The sequence below is a fragment of the Curcuma longa genome, chromosome 13, assembly GCF_044706935.1.
Source record: "Curcuma longa cultivar G26 ecotype Majalengka, Jawa Barat chromosome 13, ITB_CL_G26_1.1, whole genome shotgun sequence".
In the NCBI taxonomy this organism is placed as follows: Eukaryota; Viridiplantae; Streptophyta; class Magnoliopsida; order Zingiberales; family Zingiberaceae; genus Curcuma; species Curcuma longa.
Window position 1 is genome coordinate 8406473 of NC_133873.1, and position 24643 is coordinate 8431115.

General features: G+C 36.8%; 3 protein-coding genes across 3 annotated transcripts; all 3 read left to right on the top strand.

The window, feature by feature from the left end:
• The first annotated feature begins 1104 nt into the window (after window positions 1-1104).
• Window positions 1105-9344, top strand: LOC141844583 (G-protein coupled receptor 1). The gene is made up of 9 exons (XM_074732625.1): window positions 1105-1369; window positions 1574-1605; window positions 2059-2228; window positions 2854-2951; window positions 4647-4748; window positions 4879-4935; window positions 5969-6112; window positions 6510-6580; window positions 8942-9344. The coding sequence occupies exons 1-9, from the start codon at window positions 1133-1135 to the stop codon at window positions 9039-9041; spliced, it is 1011 nt and encodes a 336-aa protein (XP_074588726.1). The 5' UTR covers window positions 1105-1132; the 3' UTR covers window positions 9042-9344.
• Window positions 9345-13334: 3990 nt separating this feature from the next.
• Window positions 13335-14597, top strand: LOC141844407 (protein SLOW GREEN 1, chloroplastic-like). The gene is made up of 2 exons (XM_074732462.1): window positions 13335-14368; window positions 14438-14597. The coding sequence occupies exon 1, from the start codon at window positions 13372-13374 to the stop codon at window positions 14287-14289; it is 918 nt and encodes a 305-aa protein (XP_074588563.1). The 5' UTR covers window positions 13335-13371; the 3' UTR covers window positions 14290-14368; window positions 14438-14597.
• Window positions 14598-21358: 6761 nt separating this feature from the next.
• LOC141843992 (pectinesterase inhibitor 3-like) lies at window positions 21359-21931 on the top strand. The gene has a single exon (XM_074731991.1). It carries the CDS (start codon window positions 21359-21361, stop codon window positions 21929-21931), a length of 573 nt encoding a protein of 190 aa, XP_074588092.1.
• The last annotated feature ends 2712 nt before the right edge of the window (window positions 21932-24643 follow it).

Here is a 24643-nt window from a genome sequence, read left to right on the forward strand (position 1 = left end):
AATCTAATGATATTGTAAGATTTATATAGTCGATTTTATTTAGTGTGATAAAAATTTAATTATACATAAGGGATAAAATTTTATCATATTATTCTTGTTCCATTGATTCTTTGATAGATCTCAAGTCAATCTTATATAAATAAATTCTAAAATAGGTTAATAATTAGATAAGTTGGCATTCGATTATTTTGGATAGATCAAAATACACATAAGTAAATATAGTAAAAACAAAGGGTTACTATTTTAATGTACTATTTAGATATGCGTCTATGTACATATACCATATATTGTTCTAGATATTAGGAAATAATGAATATGATAATATATACTATATAATTATTTAGCACTAATACAATTTGATAACGTCTATATTATAATTTGATAAAACTTATAATATATTTTAAATTAATTTGCCTTTTGGGATGATTATTTGGTAGGTGAAGACCGACTCATCGTTGATTAAGAAACTTTTACATATCAAAGATGAGATGCTAAGAAGAGCGAGATCAACGATAGCAACTTCTAATAGACTTATAATTTGGTTCATCCAAACAAGTAAAGGGGTTGATATAATTTATGAATACCATGAGATAATACCTTGTAGAAGTCGTATGTCCAACATAATCATATTGTTACAATTTGACTCTTGACTCATGAGCGGTTAATCACGAGCGGTTAACCCCTAGACGATAAAAATTGTCCTTTGTGTTAGTGTAGAGGAGACACGGGAAGTGCCTCATCGTAGATTTGTTATGGAGAAAGATCAAAAGTTGACTTCGTATGCAACAAGAGATGACTACCTATATAAAAGAATATTTAAAATCTTTAAACAGTAAGTATAAATAATACTTATAAGAAAATTTAATGCTATTTTAATATTGATAAGTTAATTAATATTATTTTGAAATTTGATCAATATTAATAATTTTAAAATAATTTTGATGATGATTTTAATTAAAATTATTATGACAGTGTGAATAGAAGGATAATTTATATTTGCGTGGGTGAATAATGAAAATCATGTTGAATTAATCTGGACCGTTTGATTCGGGAGTTAACGCGTCTCTTCTTCTTCTTCCCCATTTCCTCCTCCGCACAGCTCAGGCGAGATCCAGGCGATCGATCCGATCCGATGAAGGCGGCATCGGCAACCATGTTGTCGGCCGAGGCGGCCCTGAAGGCGTCGTCTGGGTCCGCGGTGCCGTCCCTGGCGGGTCTGAGCGCCGCCGACCGCCACACCTTGGTGGGGGTCAGTGCCGGTACGGCGGCGCTGTCCCTCGCCGGATCTTCCTTCATAGTCCTCTGCTACCTCCTATTCAAGGAGCTCCACAAGTTTTCGTTCAAGCTCGTCTTCTTTCTCGCCCTCTCCGTACTACTCGTTTCTCTCCGGAGCGCCTTTTTAATTTCTCTACATTCGATCTCACTGTTCGCCGTTTCATCAAATTGTCATCTTCAAGCCATGGACTGAGGGTTTCCGAAGCATAGATTCCCATATTTTAGTTTTCAGTATCATTCATTACTCACTTGCTAACGATGATGCATTTCTTCTACTTTAATGGTTTATACTTTGCAGGACATGTTTTGCAGTTTCTTCACTATGGTCGGGTATGCTCTCTCTCTCTCTCTCTCTCATCCTAGATTGTTCTTCTCATGCTTTTCTCCTTTATATGCAACATGGAATCTACTCATTTTGTAAAGATTAGTGTTCTTTGCTTCACGTATGTAACTCTACCATGGGGTTATTCTACTCGAGAATAGATATAAATAAATACTTCTTAGTGTAGGTTGGACTAGTTTAAAAGTGACTGTAAATGTATTGGCCAAGCAATCAATTTACTCATGAAAGAGAAGGTGAAGGAAGACCTAACTAATTTAAAAACACGAAGAAGTGATTGGAGGACTCTTAATTAAACAACAGGTGCTAAAATGGCTATAGAGTGCAAATTTTGAATGGATTTAATGCTGATTCAAGATATAGTGCTAAAATGGCTATAGAGTGCCAAAATGACTTCTTGTCTTCAAACTGTTGTTATATTGAGGGGCTTGTTGGTCTTGCAGGGACCCGTCTAATAGTTTTTTCTGCTATGCTCAAGACTACACTGTGCATTTCTTCAGTGTTGCATCATTCTTGTGGACGACAACCATTGCGTTTACTCTTCATCGCACCGTTGTTAAACATCAAACTGATGTGGAAGATTATGGTTCAATTTTTCACTTGTATGTTTGGGGTATGACTATGTACTTGTTTCTGAAGTACTTTCTCACATAAACAATTTGATATTGATTTTCTTTGTTAAAATGATCGTGTATATTTCTAAGACATTCGCATATTGATATATCATTGTTTTGCATGTCTTTCATGCCATGGGTAGTTGCCATCCAACTGATGGGGGTAAACTCACTCAATGACTTAACAATAATGTACATCCACTAGTGATGCCCCAGAGAAACATTAAAAATAACTTGAAATATATAATTTAATATCATTTTTTGTGGAAAATGTTAGGTATTTGTGCTGACCACTGCATGTTTATTTTTTTATGCTACTAATCATCTTGTACTATGTTAAAATGGCCATTGCCATCTCTAATTAGCCTTTCTGGTTCCTGGGCATGCTTCTTAACACTCAAAGGCTATTTCTTAGCAATTAAACTATTGCATGTCTTCTATGGTTCCACTGTTACCTGGTGTTGTAGGTCTGTTCTACCATATTAAAACCCAACAAAGTACCATGTATGAGGATTATACAAATTGCTTCTATTGTTTCTGTGGGCTAGTGTGTCAAGTATTTGAGTAGGATTTATCCCATTCTTCTTTTGCATAATTTTCCTAAAATATTTTTCATCTTTATAGGTACTTCACTTGCTACAACAGTAATTCGCTCCATTGGCAGTGATTATGGACAGCAAGGGGCATGGTGTTGGACTGAACCTGCACGAACAGGGAAGAAGGTGTGCCTATAATTTTTGTAACCTGGACACTCATTTAACTGCTTACTAGTTTTTGTCATAGTAATACTTGGTTTGAAAGAGTAATAGTATCATGATCATTTTTGCTTCATGAGGTTATATTTGTATACATTTTTAACACATTCACCTAATTCTGTTGAACAATAAGTAACAGCTATTTTTGGTATAATATTATCTCACTTGGAGAAAGCTAACCATATGATGCAGAATAGGAATCTGATTTTTTTTTTTTAATTTTGATTTGTAAGGATTAATTTTGGCGGTGTCTCCTCTTCAAGAGAGTATGTTTCGGTAATTGTTTAATTATTGGATGTCAAAATGTTTTGGTAGGAGTCTAATCGGATTACTATATTTTCTATTTTGCATTATTTACTTCCTACTTTATTTTGGGTTGAGTCTATAAGAGGAGTGTAATTTCAATAAATAATCAAAGTTGCGAGGAGCTGATGTTTAGATCTATTTGATGCTATAAATATCCAGTGAGGTGCCCTCAATAATTCCTCTTCTACTTACATGTTGATTTTCTTAGAAAAAATCAATGAAAAGAATACCATTTTACCATTGTCGTTTCAGGATTGCTTGAGGTTTGAACTTCCATTTGTATTACATTGTGTCATGATATAATATACCTGCCTCTCATAGTTAGCTATTTCAGGGCCTGTGTAATGGTTTAGTTCTTTCAAGTCTGTTTGGTTCAGTAAGCTAATAGCCATATATGTTTATCACAGATCTAAAAATTTGGTTCAGTAAGTCAACAGCCAAATGAATTCAAATAAGAATTAATCCTATAATCCTTTTTTCACTTAGGCTTGTTTACTTCTAAATATAACTCTACAACAATTCATAAGTCATTTGGACTAAAATTTTAGAGCAATAATTTACAAAGTATTATAAGTATCTCGACTATTGATTACACCTTATTAATATTAAAACAAGTGTCAACATCTCATTGGTACAAATGGCACAAGAGAGATTTTGGCCATACCAATCAATATCCATTTTTGGTGATCTAATGGAATGGTACATTTGACTATACCACTGACACAACATGAGATTTCAAATTATGCCTGTAATTGTAGTTCTAAAAATTGGGCCAAAAATTAAATCGGAAAAAGGACCACTTCATTAGTCAAATCAGTGGAACAATTTGTCAAATTGCATATTGAATCAAGAGCTACCCAAACACCCTTATTAACTATTATGAAAAATCTTAAATTTTAGATATAAAAATTTTATTTATATTGACCAATATAAATATATCTAATTTGCTAGAAATTAAATTACAAGGATTGATAAAAAGATATATTTACCAATCTAATATTTGAGTGAATAACTAAGGTTTTTTATTTTTTTACGGTTTTAGTTATTGTTATGTCAAAATTGTAGAAGAATAAATGAGTATTTTTAAAATTTTTAAAAGAATAAAAAAATAGTTCAATTTTTATACAATTTGTGAATTCTTCCATATTGATAAAAATCGGCTGGTTTCACTCGATTTCGACTGGTTTGTGTTAACAATCCATTTGGAGAACCAGATTGGATCTGAACCTAGGTTTGGTTTTTCCAGTCAGACCAGCTGGCCCCCTATGGTTTTCACAACTACACGTCGGACATGTGTACATGCTTCCTTTTTTGCTTCGGTAATTACATGACTTTAAAGAGAACTACTGTTTACAGGTAGCTCATTTGATAACTTTCTATGGGCCATTATGGGGTGCCATACTTTACAATGGCTTTACATACTATCAAGTGAATCATACACTAAACAATGCGACACGGGTACAATTTCTAATTTACTCTGAAAAACTTTTTATTTGGTGATCAATAAGTTTATTTCTCATTGATTTAAATGATTCTGAATTTAACTTGTACTATCAGCATATTCACTACTTCATTGGCTAAGTTGCAGATGGCAGTGGCCTTGTCAGAGCGACCAAACCAATCTGATATAAGGGCAGACAGAAAGGTGATTCATTTTATCAAGTAAAATTTATTGTTTGAAGTGATTTAGATTAGGTTCTTGGGGATTTTGGCATCCTGCACAGAAGGATTTCATTTAGTTTGAATTACTTTTTAGCATGGTTAAAAGTATTGCAGTTTTAGTAGAACGATACAATTTTGATATTGTACTATGCTGACATTAGCCACACTTCCTAGTGCACCAACGTCAATTTAATCACTGTTAATCATCTAATATTCTATTGCTTAGCCTTTATGCTTTCAAATAAAATTTTATAACAATTAGAAAGACAATTAAAGGACAGTCCGGTGCACGAAGCTTCCTTCAGTATGGAAATGTCGGACCACATTGGGTCTAAACAATTAGAAAGACAATTGAATTAAAATTTTACAGTAAAATTCTTTTAAAATGTAGCGAACATCTCTACCAATGATCACACCTTATTAGTTCCAATATAAGTGCCATTTATCATAAGAAAGCATTAGTTCTCATACCATCTTAGTGAGATGAATCAAATCAAATAGTTTTCTAAGACCTAAATATATCTCGATTAATCAATCGGAGTTGAACTCGGATTGGCATAACCAGACTAGAATATAAGATATAGATACATCTTGATTTTAGCACCACTGCTCTTTGCTATTGCTAGCACTTCAATTGATACTCCCCCATTTTATCTCTTCCCTATGATCGATAGATAAAATAGAAAAATTAGTGGCAGAAAGAGAATCTCTATCTGAGTCTTGATTGATATCATCAAAATTATGTTGACATGAATGGATTGTTATTTATGTCGGCGTGGTGTCAGTCAATGATCAGAACTATGTCAAACAATATCAACGAACACTTAAAATCATACTTTTTAGTACATTTATTTTGTATATTATCTGTTACATTTGTACCCCATATTTGCCCATAACTTTGATCTTTAGCATGTTCCCTGCTCCTATATTAATATTTTGCCATGAAGAATATTTTATCCTTTATTGTTAAATATTCATTACCATTTTGGCTGACACATGCTTTTCTCTGTTTTAAGGCATTCAATCGTTGGGGCTACTACCCCTTGATTTTGATAGGATCTTGGTCATTTGCCACAATTAATCGTGTATATGACTTCATTAATCCCAACCACAGGATCTTTTGGCTCTCATTTCTTGATGTTGGTTTCGCTGGACTCATGGTACATTTTTCTCTAACTATATTCCAGCTTTTTCATTTCACTTAGAGTTTACCCTCCCTTTTCAAAATTCTTGTCTAGGGTTTCAAAATCGTTAAAATCTTCTTACTCACTAGTTATAACTCGTTAATTCGTCTAACGGAATAATGATGTGACAGTTATGTCACATGTGCTGTGCTATTTTTCCATCAAATAAAGTAACAGCAGAAATGTTTAAGAGATTAAATGATAATAGTTTGAAAATATTAAAGGGTGTTTTAAGAGGCATTTTAAAAGAAGAGGTTTTCCCATTTTAATGTTATTGATGCGTTTACCGTTTGGATTAGTATGGTATGGAATGATTTTGCCGTGTACATTATCATTCCAATCTTTGCTCATACTGCATTTCTTCTCTGGATAGGGACTATTCAATTCAATTGCATATGGCCTTAATTCATCTGTACGCCGAGCAATTGCCGAAAGAATCGAATTGTAAGTCATGTTAGTAATTTGATTACATTGTTATTTGTTGTTGATATTTCTTATTTGAGTGTTCAATGAATGCCAACCTTGAAGGTGTGGCTACTGCAGAACTAACACAAATACTATTAAGGCTCTCTATAGAGATCTCTGTGGAGAGGGTGCCTTCTTTACAGTCATATCATGTATGGTTTTAAAAATCACAGTATATGGTTTAAAATGTTGAAGTTAGGATGTTCCACGCTTATAGTTGTGATCATTTTCTTAACTCATTAATCAGTTTAGGATAAAATGAGTTTCATGTATTCGAAGCTCCCGCCATGCGGGGTCCGGGGAAAGGATCCATGTCAATTCAATATGGTATCGAAGTTATGCTTATATCTTTGAGTCATGAAGCGCAGAAGGGTGTGATGCAATTAGGATGTTTCATGATCATTGGTGTATGTATTAAAGGGGTACTTCTCTCCTAAATAGCTAACCATTGTGGGATGAAATCGGCTCCTCCCAAATTTAACATTCTATCAAAGAGAATACTTTTGAGTCATGATCAACATGAGGGGTTGTGTTGAGGCTAGAATACTTCGCACCTATTAGTTACACATGTACAAGTGTGGTGATTGGGCGTCCCTTGCCAAAATGATTAGGACTATGCAACTTACATGGTTTCAACGCTAAGCCCGTATGATTGAGAGAGATGATGGAGTTAGGATGCTCCATATTTTATTAATTTTGTATCAACAAGTGTGGTGATCCGCTATCTATACAGTAAGGGGATGCTCCTCTCCCAAATGAGTAGTTATTTCGGAAAGAAATGACCATTGCGTCTATATATTACGAGGGTGCACGCCTCCTAGATGATTATGTCAGTACTCGAACGGTGTGGTGATCCACTGTCTATACATTAAGAGGATGCTCCTCTCCCAAATGAGTAGTTATTTCGGAAAGAAATGACCATTACGTCTATATATTACGAGGGTGCACACACCTCCTAGATGATTATGTCAGTACTCGAACGGTTGAGGGGCAGATCGGTGGAACCCCAGACGGTGTTGATCATAGTTTTGATGTTTGATTAAATGACATGGGTAGGGAGTCGACAGGCTCAGTGCATTCAAGGGACAAGAAATTTGGTAGAAGAGTACATTGGTGAAATGAGAAGGATGCACGAGGAGTGAGTCGGAGCTCGGTGCACCTGAGAGATGATAAGCCGTGAAGAAGACTACTCAAGGTAAGCAGTGGTGAGTTGAGTTGAGTGAAATTGTAATCGAGACGAAGGATAGACTCAACTTAGGTGGATTTGGTTATAGTCAACTTGAGTTAGGAGTTTCGGGTGATCGAAAATATGATTCCGATTGATCGGAAAACATGTCTGGTCGACAGATGCATAGTATTCTATCCTCTTATCTCTTTGAATAGGGTTATTCGCAAGGATTAGGCGACCAGAAAAAGAGGTGTGGTCGATCAGAAGAAGACGTGACAAGTGATCTAGCTCAGAGATCCGAATTGACCGAGGATCAAGTGATCGGAAAAGATCTGGTCGACTGAAAAGCTACCACGTCAACAGAGGTGATAAGAGACAACCCATTTGTGGATGAGGTCGAGAAGCTAAGTCAACAGTTTTTGGTTGATGGATAAGGTTTTTGGTCGATCAGACGTGCTATGTCATCACAAAAATTGAGCTCGAGGTGGAGGCTATAAAATGAGGACCGGAGGCTCGAGATTAACATACAACACACAAATACACGCTACGAAATTGCTATTTCCTCATTCTCTTTAGTGTTTCTATAATACTCAATTGTATTAAAAGATTTCTTCACCTCCAACCCTTTACCGAAGAGGAGACACGTAGTGGACAACATTGTGCATAGGCCATAATTAGCAATCTCAGGGTTGCAAACTAAGTAAATCCTAGTGTTCATTTCTAGTATGTTTGTGCTTGTTTTATTTATGTTTTTACTCTAATATGTGTCTTTGTTAAGGAATTAACAAGAGAAAGAAAGACGATTTTATTGCAGGTTCGTTATTCACCTTCTCTCTCATTGACGAATCCAACACTAACTTATGCATCACCATCACTCTAATAGATTAGTCATTTTCGGATGAAACGGACTTCATGATTCAATATGACATTAGTGTTATGTTCTATCCTTTGTGTCATGATTCTAAGTTTATTAATTCCACATTCGATAAGTGCAATGAATTACTATTAAGTTGTGTCTATGTATTAATAGTGTGCTCCCCTCCCAAATGACTAGTCATTTTGGCTAGTCAATTTGGGCGGAACGAGCTCCCCTCTGATTCCGCTATTCCTTCTCAATTGATTGGCGAATATATATATACACGAAGTAGCTGATGGATTTCATGTTCTTTCAGATGGGTTCCTGAGAAATTTCGAAGGTGGTTACCTGCCACAAAGCTGAGAAGCTCCCAAGAAACTGAGCTCTCTTCACTAATAGCCGGAGGCCAGAGATGATCGCGACTGGATGCTCTTTCAGTCCTCTAATGCAACTTTCTTCAGCCGAAAAGCACCTGAGAATAGGAACTACTTCGACAATTTTCGGGGATCTTCGCAGCTTCATGTTTTATGTACTGATGTTTTACGATACATTCCTTAGATATAGTAACCATTGAAGAGGCCTTCCTGTATAGATTTTCGAAGCTAAAGAAGATGAGAAACGATGTAGATGAGAGAAAATAGGAAATTATCGAGTCCGAGCTTCTTTGAAATGGAAAGTTCATTATTGTGTGCATTAATCTCTTTTGAATTCAATCACCAGAATGTCATAATTTTGGTTCTGAATGGAATTAGTATTTGATTTCATGTCGATACTCATGATTAGAAATTTTTTCATGCAATTTATAATTTTGTCAATGACAATGTATTATATGATTTGCTCAATTTTCATAATAATCTAGGTGTTAAAATTTTAAAAATAATTTTAATTAATTTAATAAAAAATAAATAATTTTGATATAGTAATAATTTGTATATAGTATTTTTTATTAAATTAGTAATTTTTCTTTAACTTGTTAGAACTGTCAATTTAGATTCAGATCGTTGGATTGGTTTATCTCGGTAAATAATTTAAGATGGGGTTCAGACAGACTGACTCATTTAGGTTTGTGATCCGTGTGGATTTGTTCATGATAGACTTGGGTTGTCTCGTGACGGATTCGGATTGATTCGCGAATAGAGAATTTATTTTTTAAAATTTAAAATTAAAATAGAAAATTTAATAGAACAGTAAATTTGACTCGTCTAAATTGTAATCAAATTTAAAAATTTTAATCTTTTTTATAATTTTTTATAGGCTTTGGGTGTGTTTAATTTGTAATACATCTTAGATTCAATTGGAGATTTTTTAATCTGTCCAAATAGTGGGTTGGTCCGCTCATGAACAGGTTCGTGAAGCTTTTACTTTGCAGAGATCATCATTTAAAACATCTGAAATGCAGGGATTCTTACTGCAGGTTGCCATACAGTGCTACTTGTCCTGAAGTACTTCTTGAAAAAACTGCAATCATATTTTTAATCTCAAAAATATTCTTATTCTACCCTTAATTAAAATAAATTAGTTCAATTTGATAAAAATTACTAACATAAAACATTTTTATATTAAATTTTTATTTACCAGCTGATTTAAAATTGATTAAACTCCATCAAAATCACTCACTAGCAGCCATTAAATGGATGCTATATTATTATAGCAACCATTTTAACCAGTTGAAGTGATTTTAATAAGTTTAAATAGTTTGAAATAAGTTGATAAAAATGTTATATGTATAATTTGTTTTATTAAGTTGAATCGTTTTATTTTAACACATCGTAGCAACTATAACAACATTAGATACTAATTATAATAAGATGATTTTTTTTTTGGAAAAAAGATGTTCTTTCGATAAAAAAGGATAATTAGATCTAGTAAACATGAACTGCTCTAACAGATAGTCGATGATCCTATGTTATGGGTCGGTATGATTTGATCCAAAAGGTCAAGATTTGGTCCGACTCGACGACACGTCAGATAGGAGACATGGTTCCAGGGCTGACTGGCTTGGTCCTGTGCTCCGGTTCGACAACCCTGACTCAGTACTCATCCAGATCGGCCGACAACCCTGAATCGAGGGGCGACTCAAGTTGGGGTTCAATACCTAACTCGGCATTCGACTTAGCTCAGGATCTCCCACTCGACCTTTCTCAAAGCCTAACTCCAGTTCAACAACCAACTCTAAGCTCCGAGCCTGAGCCACTCCATTGAATCACCTTTCGGCTGCATCAAGTCCTCAGTCTCAAGATCCATCTCAGTCGACCTCAACTCGAGCTCTCTCTATTAATCATGCTCCATCTCCTTAGTGCCATACATCCTACTCAACCGACTCCATTTTGTTTAGTTCCTCATTTAGCTAGATAGGCCGCCGCTAGATGGGTAAAATAATTGATTTAGATTACCCAAGCTTTAATTTTCCCAATCACCCAAGCTTTTGAGCATTTTTGGTATAATGGTCGTATTTAAATAATTGCTTTAGATTTTGACTAAAGAATGACTCTATTAATTCGAATTAATAATGTAATACGTGCGTCGCATGTATAATTTAAAATTATAAATGCACCTGTTCTATAGAATAAATTTTAAAAAATAAAATCAATAATACACACGTGAATATTTTAAAACTTAAAATAAAATGAACATGATTTTATTTAAGATATTCAACATCAACTCATCAACGATGATGCTGAACCCTAAACCTAGAATTATTATTTTATTATTATTATTATTAAAATTCTTTTATTTATTCTTTTAAATGTATTAGGAGCCTAAAGCTATTATTTTAAGATTAGAAAGCAATTGGTCTTTGACGGCACTAGTCCAATTAAGTAAGTTATTTAAGATAAATTATAATCAACCAACACTTCAGTAAAAAATGAAATTTATTATTCAACAACCATGATCGATCTCACAATGAATATAATCAACAAACACTAGAAGTGATGTGTAAAATAATAAGAAAATAAATGCACCATTTATGTATTAAAAAGAGCCGATAAAAGTAAATAATTCATCATAATTAACATTGTAGTGGAGAAATACAAAGAATTTGTCTTATAAAAAAAACTGTTTGTCACAATAGATTCCCGTCACAAATTTATGACGGGAATCTGTACTATTCAATTTTAAAATTAAGATTAAATCCAGACCGTAGATTGAATGTGTGATTTGTTTTAAAGTTTAGGGTTTAGGGTTTAGGGTTTAAGGTTTAGGGTTTAGGGTTTAGGGATTTAGCGATCGGCCGTTGATTTTAAAATTGAACGGTCCAGATTTTCGTCATAAATTTGTGACGGGAATCTATTGCGACAAGGATCCCAACTGTTGTCTTATTTGACAATTTAAAATATATAATTTGCCTTTAATAAATTAAAATATGTTTTAAAAAATTTAATTCTAAATACTATTTATTTATCTTCTCAAGTTTTAAAATCTATTTTCAAATAAGATTTAAAAAAAGTTCTAAAAGTAATTGGATATATAATACTCAAAAAGGCATCCTTTTTATTAGAATAATTAAGGGTGTCACTTTTTTATTTTTAATCATGGACGCTCCATTCCACCATCAATTCATGTAAAATAATATAATTATCCTCTAGTACATTATTCAATATTATTATTTTATATCATCCAATTTCATTTATAGCTGTTACAATTTTTTAGTTGCTATAATACATACTTAACATATTTAAAAATATTCACGTTGTAATATTTATAAAATTTAATTGTTATAAATATTATAGCAACTACGATTTAACATTTATAGCAACTAAGGCTTTGTAGTTGTTATAATGCATATTTAATTTGTTTAAAAATATTCATATTGTAGTAGTTATGAAATCGTAACTATTACACCACATACATAATATGTTCAAAAACATTCATAGTGTAGTAATTACGATTTCATAATTGCGACAATGGGAATTTGACTTGTTCACATAATATTCATGTTGTAGCAGCTACGAAATTGTAAGCTACTACAACTCAAACTTGTTCACTTAACATTCATATTGTAGCAGTTATAAAATCGTAGCTATTACAACTCAGACTTGTTCTGTTCAATAACATTCACATTGTAGCAGCTATAAACTGTAGCAATTATAATTCAAACTTATTTTGTTCAATAATTTTTACATTATAATAGTTACGATGTCATACCTGTTATAATATTATAATAGTTATGATTTAGTAGTTGCTACAACATATACTTATCTTTTTTATACAATTGGCTACTGAGACCGAGTGAAAGGAAATAATAATATATTGAAGAACAACTATATTAGTTTACATGGATGATAAGTGGAGTGGAATGTCTTTTTGATTAAAAATAAAAGCAGAGGAGCCTCTTGTATCTTGCAAAAGGTCATACGCGAACGTCCCACACGGTCAGCTCCATAATTACTTATAAAGAGATAAATAAAATACGTAGTAGATCTATAAGAGAAAGGGATTCAGTAAAATGGTGAGACTTTCAAAAATCGAACCTTATTCAATCTTATAAATTTATTTTGTATGAACTAACCGCACTAAGTTCTGATAGCAAAGGAGTCTCTTTTATGATTCTATAGAAAAGGCTCTTTTGAGTTTGTTGCTCAAAGTAATTTATATATTTTCTTGATTCAAAGAGTAGACCAATTAGTCGTCTCTCACTGTACCGCCACGCATCCAACGCCGTGATTCTCCCGGTCTTCTTCCCTCTTAAATACCCGCCCACCCAAATCCCTAATCACCTCGCGAAACCCTAGACCTCATCTCGCCATGGAAGCCCTCGTCGCCTCCCTCCCCGTCCATGGCGGCCAATCCTCACTCTCTCGGCATCGCATCTCGATGAAGCCCCACTTCTATTCCCCGAAAATCCTCCGCTTTCCGGCTTCCAGGCTTTCGAGGGTGGTCACCATGGCAATGGTTTCCTCCACGGAGTCGAACCCCCTTGCCCGGATCTCTGGATCTCTCGGCGCCGCGGCCTCCGGCGCCGTCGTCATCGCCGCCCTTCTCTCCGCCGCATTCCGTCCTCCTCTCGCCCGCGCGGATCCCTCCGCGGCAGCTCCTCTGGCGGCCGAGTTGACCGCGGACGCCGAATCGGACCCCTCCGTCGCCTCTCAGCTCCTCGACTCCAACCCCCAGACCGTCGATGCTCTCCGCTCTCTCCTTTTTCGAAAGCTCGAGGCTGGGGACGACTCAGAGGCCCTCGCCGTCATCCGCCGGCTCATCTCCGCCCAGCCGGGCGAGACGGAGTGGAAACTCCTGGCCGCGCGGCTTCTCCGCGAGACGGGCGAGGTCGCGGAGTCCCGCCGTCTGTACGAGGAGATACTCGCCGTCGATCCGCTCTCATTCGAGGCTCTCTTCGAGAAGGCGGTCCTCATGGACCGGTGCGGAGAAGGGGGCGCGGCGATCGAGCGGCTGGAACAGGCATTGTACCTGGCGAGGGAAGAGCAGCCGGAGAAGGTGGCCGGCAGGGACGTTCGGCTCATCATGGCCCAGATAGAATTCTTGCAGAAGAATCCGGAGGCGGCGCTGTCGAGCTACGAGGAGTTGGCCAAGGAGGATCCCGACGACTACAGGCCGTACTTCTGCCAGGGAGTGATCTGTAGCTTGTTGAACCGTGACGAAGAGGCGAGGGAGAAGTTCTCCAAGTACCATGAACTTTCACCTAGAAAAATTGAGGTGGATGGATAGTTGCAGACGAGAGAGACGCCTGAAGGTTCATGGATTCCCTGAAGCACAGATGAGATGGGTCTAGGATCAGGACAAAGAGGTAAGTAGCCTCTTCTCTTTCTCACTACCTCTTGATTGTTCAATGCTGCTTAATTTCTCTCTTTTACAGATCTTGAAGTTCTGATGAAATAAGGTTCGATCTTGGTTTCAGTTCCTCCTTTTTCTTGCATTTTTCATTCAACCTTTTGATGCCCACTGGACTTCTTTTATACCGGCGCTGTTAATCATTTTTACTAGTAAAAGCAGTACTTGAAAAATGGATTGACAATCTTAACGTAAGTCCGCTTGTGTATTGTTCAAGCTTGTTTGGTAAGTGTCTCCGAGGTATAACTGAGTTGGTTACGATAAAGCAGAGTTGTAAAAGAGGACAAGAGTTCGAATCTCGGCTACCTTTCTCCGTCGTGGTCGATTTACCTTTTCACAGATGGTTATAGGGTCGACGGTATGGGGCTGTTGGGGTGGTGGATTCTACCTTTATGCAGAAAAAGCTTGTTTGGTAAGATAAGTTTAGTCAAGTCAAATTTAAAATGAATTAAGTCGTTGAACTAGGTGTTGAAGCTCTTGAACTTTAAATTTATTCGATTGTTTGAATCTTTTGTATTTTTAAATTTATTTGATTGACAAGTAATTTTGATATTATAATTTTATTTGATCATTTTAATAATTTTTATATTTATTTATTAGTTTAATAAGAGTTTTATTGATAAATATAATTTATTATTTTTATTTATAAATATTATTCATGAATAATTTATAATTTTTATTTATGAATATTAATAAATTAAACTTTTATATGTTCAAATTTGTTTGATAAGATAATTAAGTTAAGTTAACTTGAATTTAAAATGAACTAAGCTGTTGAAATGGATGTTTAAGTTCTTGAATTTGATTCGTTGAGATGTTATTGAGCTTTTAATTCAAAGTTATTTGATTGCTTAAACTTTTACATGTTAAAACTTATTTGGTTGATCAATAAGTTTGATAGTATAAATTTATTTATTCTTTTTAAGAACTTTTATATTTATTTATAAATTTAATAAAAGTTTTGTTGATGAAAATGATTTATAAATTTTATTTATAAATATTATTCATGAATATTATTTATGAATAGGTCATCATTTTTACTAATGAATATAATAAATTAACAAATTGAACACATTCATTTATAAAACTTATTAAATTAAATGATATTATATATGTTAAACAAAGATAAATAAGTTTGTATTGAATTAAATATCAAACTTATTCACGAACGTTCTGAATAATATTAGATCTTTACATCTAGATATGATTGAGTAAATTAGGCATAACTTTTGTCTTTTGTTTAATACCGTTTCTTCGGTTATACAGTTACATCTTTTAAATTGTGCGTTTAACGCAAATTTAGAAGCAAACTTGTGAAATGGTTATACATGGCCATTGGGCATGAGGTAAATACTATAATTGTAAAGCTGTCAATTTGAATTAGATATGTTGGATTAGTCCATTTCGTTATATAATTTAAATGGATTTTGTTAAAATTCAATCCATTATTTATCATGTCTAAATGGGTCAGTCCATGCAGATTACGAGTCCAGACGGACCGGCCTATATGATTGGTTTGGATTGACCTGTGAGTTGAGAAGGAAAAAAATTAAAATAAAAATAAAAAATTTAATGAGCTTGTGGGCTGACCTATTTAATTTGCAATCTAAATTTAAAAATTATAATATTTTTTATTTTTTTTATTTATTTTTTAGTAAGCTCATAAGGTAGTCCACCTAACCTTTTCCAACCTGCAGTCCATCCCAATCTATCCTGATCTATCAAATGATGAATTTTTTATGAATTGATCTGCCACTCGCTGTGGATCTACGTAATTGTAGTGTTTTTATCTATCCATTGCTAATATTCTTGTAGTCAAATGAACGGTAGAGGTTGTAACTGCCTGCGTATGGGAGATTTTTGGTAACGATGATCCTTGGTAATTAGTTTACTTTTGCATTGCCTGCTTTGTGGGCAAGAAATACATGTGTTCAATACTCAATGGTGACCTAGTCTAACATGTGTTTATTAGAAGAATATGATGAAACACAGTTGAATTACTTTCCTTTTGGTTGAGATCGTGCTGCAATAATTGTGAAAAAATCGCAAAAGAGAACGAGAAAAATGAGAGAAGAGGGAGCATAGAGATTTAATGTGGTTCGACGCTCCGCAAAATGGCCAAGAATAGTCTAATTAAAAAAAATCTATATGTTTTAGGGCTATAATTGTTGGGATCGTCCCGGTATAATGCGCGTGTTTTCACGTTTCGAAAACGTGCGCAGCGGAAATTTACAGATAATTAAAATTAATATTATCACAACACACGCATGGCAAATGCAGGAAATAACATGTACAAGGCATAGCAGGAAATTAAAATTTTTCTGAATAACAATTATTCTACGCGCACAAATAAAATTTGCAGAATAAGAAATTATTCTAAATGTGTACCTCGCGATGACGATGTTGAGCCGTGTTGAATCAATCGAGCAATCCTCGTCCGAATCCTGCCTCTACTGGTGATCCACGCCAAGCTCCCGTCTGGACGGCTTCGGAAGCCACGAGTCGCGTCATCGTCTTCGGTACTAGCCAATGATCGATGACGATCGAGTCGAGAGAAGCCTTATTCTGGAAACCACGCAACAACGTATGTTACGATTGTTCCGAGGCTTTCTAACTTTTATCGAGAATCATATTCGCGGTATAGGAAGATAAAAGGGGGAGGAGGCGTGATCAGTAGTTCCAACCGAGTCAAGCAACGGCTCTCCAACAGGGAGGAAGAAGTAGATACGGCAGATGAGAGCTAGGGTTTCCTCTGTGCTTTGCCTTCACCAGTCGCGCGTCACAAGGAAAGAAAGGTCTCTGACTCCTTCTTCTCAGACGGTGAGTGGCGGCGCAACAACAGGGAGAAAATAAGAATCGCCGCGATCCCCTGCTTCTCCTCCATTCTTCTCGCGCGATGGTTTGGGAAGAAGAACACCGGCGCCGCTTGGAGCAACGCCACGCCCGCCGGAAGCAATGCTACGCCTTCCGAAAAACACCTCCACGCCGCGCGAAGCAACGACATGAGTGTTCGTGTGGATACACATAGATGCGCGGACACTTGAACGTGCTAGAGATCCGACGACCTTTGGACGAGCGGGATAAGCAAAGGGTACACATCAAAGGTGAATTCTATTAGATAGAAATTTTATAGCTTTTAACTTGTACGAATCATTCGCTTGGATCGCTCGAGGGATCCTAATTTTCACTGCGAATTTTATTTTTATCGCATAGGATTTACAACAGTGGTATCAGAGCCACTTGCAAAAGATCGTATAAGTTTTTTTTATATATGTGATATAAAAGTAGGACATGTGGTAATCATGTGTTGTCTATTTATTTGAGCATTTTGTCTACATGCAAAAGGTTTGTGTTGATCAAACTATAAGGATATAACATCATCATGTTGACAAGTGTGCAAACATTTGTCTAATGAAAGCATGTTATAGTTGTTGGTGTCCCGGATAGTTTTGATATGATCAACTATATCAAGTTAGGTCCTGTGTTATTCTAATCCTTCTGTTAAGTATGCAGGAACTTAGATACGGAGGAAGTCGAGCATAAGACGTAGCGAACGAGAAGAGTTGCGCGGGGAAGTGAGCCGACGGGCTCGGTGCAATCCGAGGGACACAGAAGCTACGGAAGAGTACGCCGGTGGAGCGAGAAAGACGTGCATGAAATCCGAGGGACGAGAAGCCGGGAGGAAGCACGCTCGAGGGGCAAAAGGTCGGAGTCGGGTTCGGGTGAGTCTAACTCCGGTTGGCTAGAAATCACCCAATCGACGATTCTACAAAAAGTCAATAAAAGTCAAATTGTTGACTTTAGCTAATGACTTTGACTATTAACTTTGACTATTGACTTTGACCGTTGACTGTGACCACAGAAGACTCAACATGGTAGTGTTTCCTAAGACTAACATGGTAATGTTTCCTAAGAACTAAAACATCACGTCATTAGCTGCAAATACCCCAGGCACCTGAGCACCATGTATGATATTTAATTTTCTCATCATCTTCAGCCATGTTGACTAAGCCTATTATTGCACCATGCATGATATTTGGTTTCTCATCATCTTCAGCCATATTGACTAAGTCTATTATTGAGTTGTATCTCGAGTATAAGTTGTTCAAACAACTTCTCACAATTATGAGTATAGTTGATCAATGTCAACTCTAGCAAGTCATGATTCGGTTGAAACAAATCAGAATTGTGCTAACCAAGTCCAATCGTACCAAATTAGGTCTCTCTAATTGAAAGTCCATAATTGACCCAATTAGAAATCTGACTCAATTATATTAATTGGTCTTCTAATGAAATCCAATTAATTCATGAACAACCCAATTAATTGGTCATTGCCCAATTACAAAAAAAAAACTAAAAGCCCAATTAATTCTTATTGAACAACCCAATTAAATGGGTTTAACTGGGCATAATCGAACAACCCAATTAATTTGATCAATATATAAATGAAACTAATTTAATTACACATGATGGTTGTGATTCAGTGGTTAGCCTCCTTGTTTTGGTTGTGGCAATCTGGGTTCGAATCCTAGTAGAATATATTTTGGGCGGGCTTCCAATGAAACCTTATTGGGCTGACCCAATGATCTGACCAATTGGGTCAAGCCCAATAGAAAACTGACCCAATTAAAATCACTAATCTGAAAGCTAATTAATTTAACTTGAGCTTTCAAGCCATTGGACCTTGGCCCAAAATTCAATAACTTAGCTTGATTTTCTTTGTTTTCTCTTGTTTTCTCTTTGTGTCACTTTCAGCCAGACCTCTTTTTTTTATACTTTTTACTTTTCTAAAAAAATGAAATCACGTGATTTCATTCTTCCCCAATCGTGCCCTAAAAGCACGTTGTCGCCGATCCCCTACGCTATTCATTTCCAAAAAAAAATTTCCTTCTTTTTTTTAGTCCTTTGCCCTAATCCTTCCGCCTGCCACCTGTACCAATCTAGTCGGCGCTGGCCTCGCAGCCTGCGCCAGCCTCGCCGTCGCCAGAGACCGCGCCTACCTTGCTGGCGAAGACGAAGCCAACACTCATGAGAGTTGCTTCCCGACGACGTCAACCGCCGGCCTCTTGCCTCCCACCGACTTCACGGGAACCTCTTAGGGATTCTTCACTGGCCACGAACAGCACTGTTCTCGCGAGAACAACGTTGTTCTCGCGCTGAATAGAGAAATGTTGTGGGCCTGTGCGCGAAACAGAAAAATCACGAGCAGCGCCTATGTGTTGCTGCTTGTGACATCAACCAGAGACGGGCAGCGCCGGTGCACTGCCACTTGTGTCGTCGGCTATAATAGGAACAGGAGAAATCGGGACAAACACTAACAAGTAAAATCTATGTTACTATTGGTTGGTTGGAAACAGAAGAAAACAACAATGTTGTTGTTGTCGTCGAAGAAGAACAGAGTAGAGTAGAGGGAAGAAGGGAAAAAAAAAAAAAGAAGGAAAAAGGAGTAGAAGTCGGCATCGTGAGACGGTGGGGCGTGCATGGAGAAAAAAAAAGAAAAAATGATAAAAAAAAAAATTAATACCTTAATTCATTTTAAATCGACTGATTTGATTTAATTTATGAATTTGGTTTGATCATAATTTTATTAAATTAAAATTAAATCAACTCTGATTTAAACCATGTAATCCTTATATCCATACCTATTTGATGTATTTAGATCGAACTCAATCCAATTTAAATTTTACATTTTCATTTGGTGTCCGACGATGCAATTCATTTATTTAATTTAAAATTTAATATTAATAAAGTTTACATCAAATTGAGTGGACAAGAATCAAGCTCTCGGGGCATAGGTGAGTTGGTTACGACGCAGCAGACTTGCAGAAGAGGGCAAGGGTTCGAATCCTGGCAAAGCCAGGTAATACCCTTGCATCGTAACCAACTGCACTTTCTCGATTTACCTCCTCACAGATGGTCGTAGGGCCGACCGTGTAGGGCCGCTAAGGTGGCGGATCCACCTTTTTTGCAGAAGAGTAGACAAGAATCAAATTTTGATGAAATCGAAATAATATCTTTTTTGTAGTGGTCAATTGTAGTTTCGCGATTTACTTTTTTACAGATGGTCATGAAATCGATCGTGTGAGACGGCTGAAATAACGGATTGCCGAAGAAGAGAATTCTAAATTTATCATGCTAATAACATATACTATGGACTAATTTTTTAGCCCGTTTAGGAAGTGGGCCTAAGGCGAGCGCCTAGTGAGCCTCACCTCAGGTCCGGGCCTAGCAAGGGCCAAACCTGGCTGCAGGCTCTACGTACGAGAAGCCTTTGTGAGCTAGCGGCAGTCAAACTTAGCCATAAGGTGCCTCATGCAGCAGCGAGCCAGTAGCTAGGCCACGGCGGCCAGCTGCAGTAAGCTTCCTTCATTCCTTTCCCTCGTTTATCATCAACCCTTTAGCATAACAAAGCATTAAGGTGGCAATCGAGTCAAATCGCCTACGATCCAGTCTGATTTAAGTTAAATTGGGTGAAGGTGGCTCGATGTATAAGCCGGATCAAACATAACACAGCTTCAGGATGATCATGATCCACGTACCGGCCAGCTTGTCCATCTTATCTTTAACGATAGTCCATGACCAGACCAGCTGTCTGTTCTCCTCGCCCAAGACATCGAACGAATAGTTCGACTTATTTATCAATGTATAAGCATCGTCCACAGTCAAATCTGATATTAAATACTCACCGTGAAGCTTCCAGCTCAAACCTAGCAAACTCAATTTTAAACTCTTACCATTTTTTTACTATTTTTTTGGATAGTTATTTGTTCAATACAAACCATTCACCATTTATTTTACTCTAAAAAATTATTAAACCTTTGAATAAAATTCAAATCCATCACTGGTAATCTACGATTTAAATGGATCCAATGTCATGAGTGACCAGAGTACTCTAGCTCACTGGAGACCTTTCTCAAACACCTTGTGCACGCTCTTCGAGTTCACGATGGTCGCCGGCGCCGCATTCCTCCTCCTCATCCTCCTGGCTTGCGCCTATCCCTACCCTTCCCGCGCCGCCGCCGCCCCCTCGCCCTCTTCCTCGATCGTGCTCTCCGCCTGCGCGCACGCGCGCTACCCTTCCCTCTGCGTCCGCACCCTCAATCTAACCACCCACTCCTCCGACACTGACTTCGCCCGGATCACCACCGCCTCTGCCCTCTCCTCCGCCCGCCACGCCGCCGCCTTCCTCCGCGGAGGCCCTCTCCCCGCTTCCGCCGCCTTCCGCGAGTGCGCCCGCCTCCTACTCCACTCCGTCGACCAGCTCGACCGAGCCTCCCGCCACCTCGCCGGCGACAAGGCCGCACCGGCGCCGAGGCGGCTCGGCGACGCCCAGACGTGGGTCAGCGCCGCCATGACCGACCAGGACATGTGCCTCCAGGAGCTCGGCGCCGAGGAGGCCGCCGGATCCGCCCGCAACGGCCTTTCCGCGAGGGTGACGGCCGCGTGGCAGCTCGCCAGCAACGCGCTCTACTTCATCAACCAGCTCTCCGACTCCCGCGGCCGCGGCCGGAATAATTAATCTCAGCGCTTCATCAGATCATGACGAGACGATCGGACGGTTGAGATGGTAATCTGTACTTCTGTGGTTTTTTTTAGCAGCTCTCTTGACTCTTCTAGTAATTCCACCATGTACTCATGAACTTATCGAATCCAATTAGTTAGACTTAGAAGACGGTAAATAAATATAATCTTTTGTTATATATGTAAGAATTTAAATGTTTTTAATTTTGTTCGTTCTTAATCTAACTAAAAAACAATCTCATAATTTCACTCTCCAAAATATTTTAAATTTATTTTTTATAAAAAAATTAAACTCACATCATTTAAATCCTCTCCTAACTACTAACGTAATCACTTATCTACATTAACAAACATAAACCACTATGAACAATTATTTACAATAGCATAAGATAAATTTATCATGGCATACAATCATTTACGATCGAATCAAATAGATACATTCTTCTGCAAAAGGAGAATATTATCTCGGTTTCGTTGAGATTTAAATCCTTGTCCACTTCAAAAATTCTGTTCCATCGTAACCAACTCAACTATGTCTTGGAAGTAAATGATCTCTCAATTAGATTTAAAGTACTATTTCCTTTTCCTACTGTTCTGTCTACCTATTTGAGTTTTGAAGAAGAATACAAGTATCTATTTCTTCCTTTAACAATCCCTCCAATTAGATTCTCTTCCACTACACGCCACTGAGTGTAATAGTAAAATAATCAAATAGAAAAATTCTTTACAAATTTTAAAAGCTTGAATGAAATCATTCAAAAAAAAATTAGTTACCCTGTTTTAATAATCAAATAAGAAAAATATTACTTGATTTTGTCGGGCTACAATAGCATAACATAAATTATACACGCAATCAAATAGACACATTCTTTTTCTTTTAAAAGGGGTATCTGGGCAGCTAGCACCAACTAGTCCCCGGCGGCCCTGTCCCACGGCCTTCAACGAGGCCCCATTTGCCAGCGAGGTTAAATCAAGAAACTGTAGTTGGTCACAACACATTGGGATCCACGTGTTACCAGCACAGCCGAAATTCGAACCACTTGCTCCAGGCATTAAACCCAATGAGACGCGTCCCGGAGTAACCAACTCAGCTATGTCTTAGGAGCAAATAGATACATTCTTTTTCTTCTGCAAAAAGACACATTCTTAGTCCTATTTGAGGTGGGAATGAATACCAGTATCTGAAATCAAAACTAACAAACAGATCGATCATCTGAGAAAACCCTAATCTAAGAAGGCTTTTGTTAACTATTTTAAAAAAATAAACAAATAAAACAAGCGGTTAAACGAGATAATCAGTTGATCAATCCATTTGTCATCTACACTGATGATATTAATAAGAAATCATAGATCCAATTCAACAATGGACGTTCACATCCTTCATGCTGCTATACCTACAGATCCAGATAGATGATCCAGCAACAAGGAAACGAAACCGAGCCATTCTACCTCAAACCGAAGAGATCGAGAATCCAAACCAACAGATTGATTTCAGATTGAGAATCGAAAAACAAATCTGCTACGATGGAAGAAATTGGAGAACGGATTGCGTTTCCTCAACAGAGTCGACTTGCGATCCTTCGAGATCCCGCCACGGGAAGGACAAGAAGAAGAAATCGATAAAGGAGGAACGGATCGGGGGATAGAAGATGACAGATAAGCATAACAGATCCGCTATCCGAGAAACCCTTATCTAAGAGGGCTTTTTCTGGCAACAAAAATCAAATAAAGCAGCGGAAAACACGAGATTATCAACTAACCAATGCATCATGTAAAATCTAATAATTACTAATTCAAAAATCCAAACAATGAAATTAACAATTTTTTGGTTCTCGAATATTCAATTCATCAATTAATTTCTTATAACGCACTCCATTTTTCTTTGACAAATAGGCCAGCATACGTCGACGTTTTCTCAGAATTTTTTGTAGACCTCTTTTTGATAAAAAATCTTTTTTGTGCAATTCCAAATGTGAAGTAAGTCTTCGTATCTTATTTGTGAAACTTAATACTTGAAATTCAACAGAACCTCTGTTTTCTTCTTTTTCTTTTTGTGAAATAAGTGAAATGAATGAATTTTTTACCATAAAAAACTTTTTTTTCTTTCTTTTCCACGGATTTTTCCGATTAGGAAAAAGAGAATAATATATATTATTTTTATTATTATAATGTTATTTCCATTTTTTTTTTAATCTAGTACATACAAAAATAAAAATTTATTCATTTCCAAATAGTTTTTTTATTTGATTCCCGACCACTATCCGATCAAAATCCGTCGCCGGAAGGAGCGAGCGACACGTCGATCACGCCCAGGGCGGCGGCCAGCGGTGGTCGGACGACACGGCGAGGGCGGCGGCGGTGGCGATGGGTCGGAGGTGTTGCGTACGGGTCGCGCGGGATAAATCGCACGGCATAGCATTTCTCAGGTTTTGTATACTTCAAATTAGAGCTGAGTATTCAGTTAAAATCAAATTGAACCGATTTTTTTTAATTAATTGAACCAATCAAATTTTTAAATAAAAATGAAATAAGTGATTTTCGATCGAATTAACTCTGAAATAATTAAATTATTTAAATATTATAAAAAATTTATCAATTAATTAAGAATTTATAAATTTACTTACTTAAAAATTTATAAATTATTTTTTTATTTTGATTAATTTTATTTATTTAATTTATTCAATTTAATCAAATAAAAAATTTTAAAATT

What these genes read in the sequence shown, in the direction of transcription:
- LOC141844583 (XM_074732625.1), top strand. Translation starts at nt 1,133, where the DNA reads ATGAAGGCGGCATCGGCAACCATGTTGTCGGCCGAGGCGGCCCTGAAG. An exon ending in TTTTCACTTGTATGTTTGGG is followed by an intron (nt 2,229 to 2,853) that starts GTATGACTATGT and finishes TCATCTTTATAG; the next exon opens with GTACTTCACTTGCTACAACA. An exon ending in ATATAAGGGCAGACAGAAAG is followed by an intron (nt 4,936 to 5,968) that starts GTGATTCATTTT and finishes CTCTGTTTTAAG; the next exon opens with GCATTCAATCGTTGGGGCTA.
- LOC141844407 (XM_074732462.1), top strand. Translation starts at nt 13,372, where the DNA reads ATGGAAGCCCTCGTCGCCTCCCTCCCCGTCCATGGCGGCCAATCCTCA.
- LOC141843992 (XM_074731991.1), top strand. Translation starts at nt 21,359, where the DNA reads ATGGTCGCCGGCGCCGCATTCCTCCTCCTCATCCTCCTGGCTTGCGCC.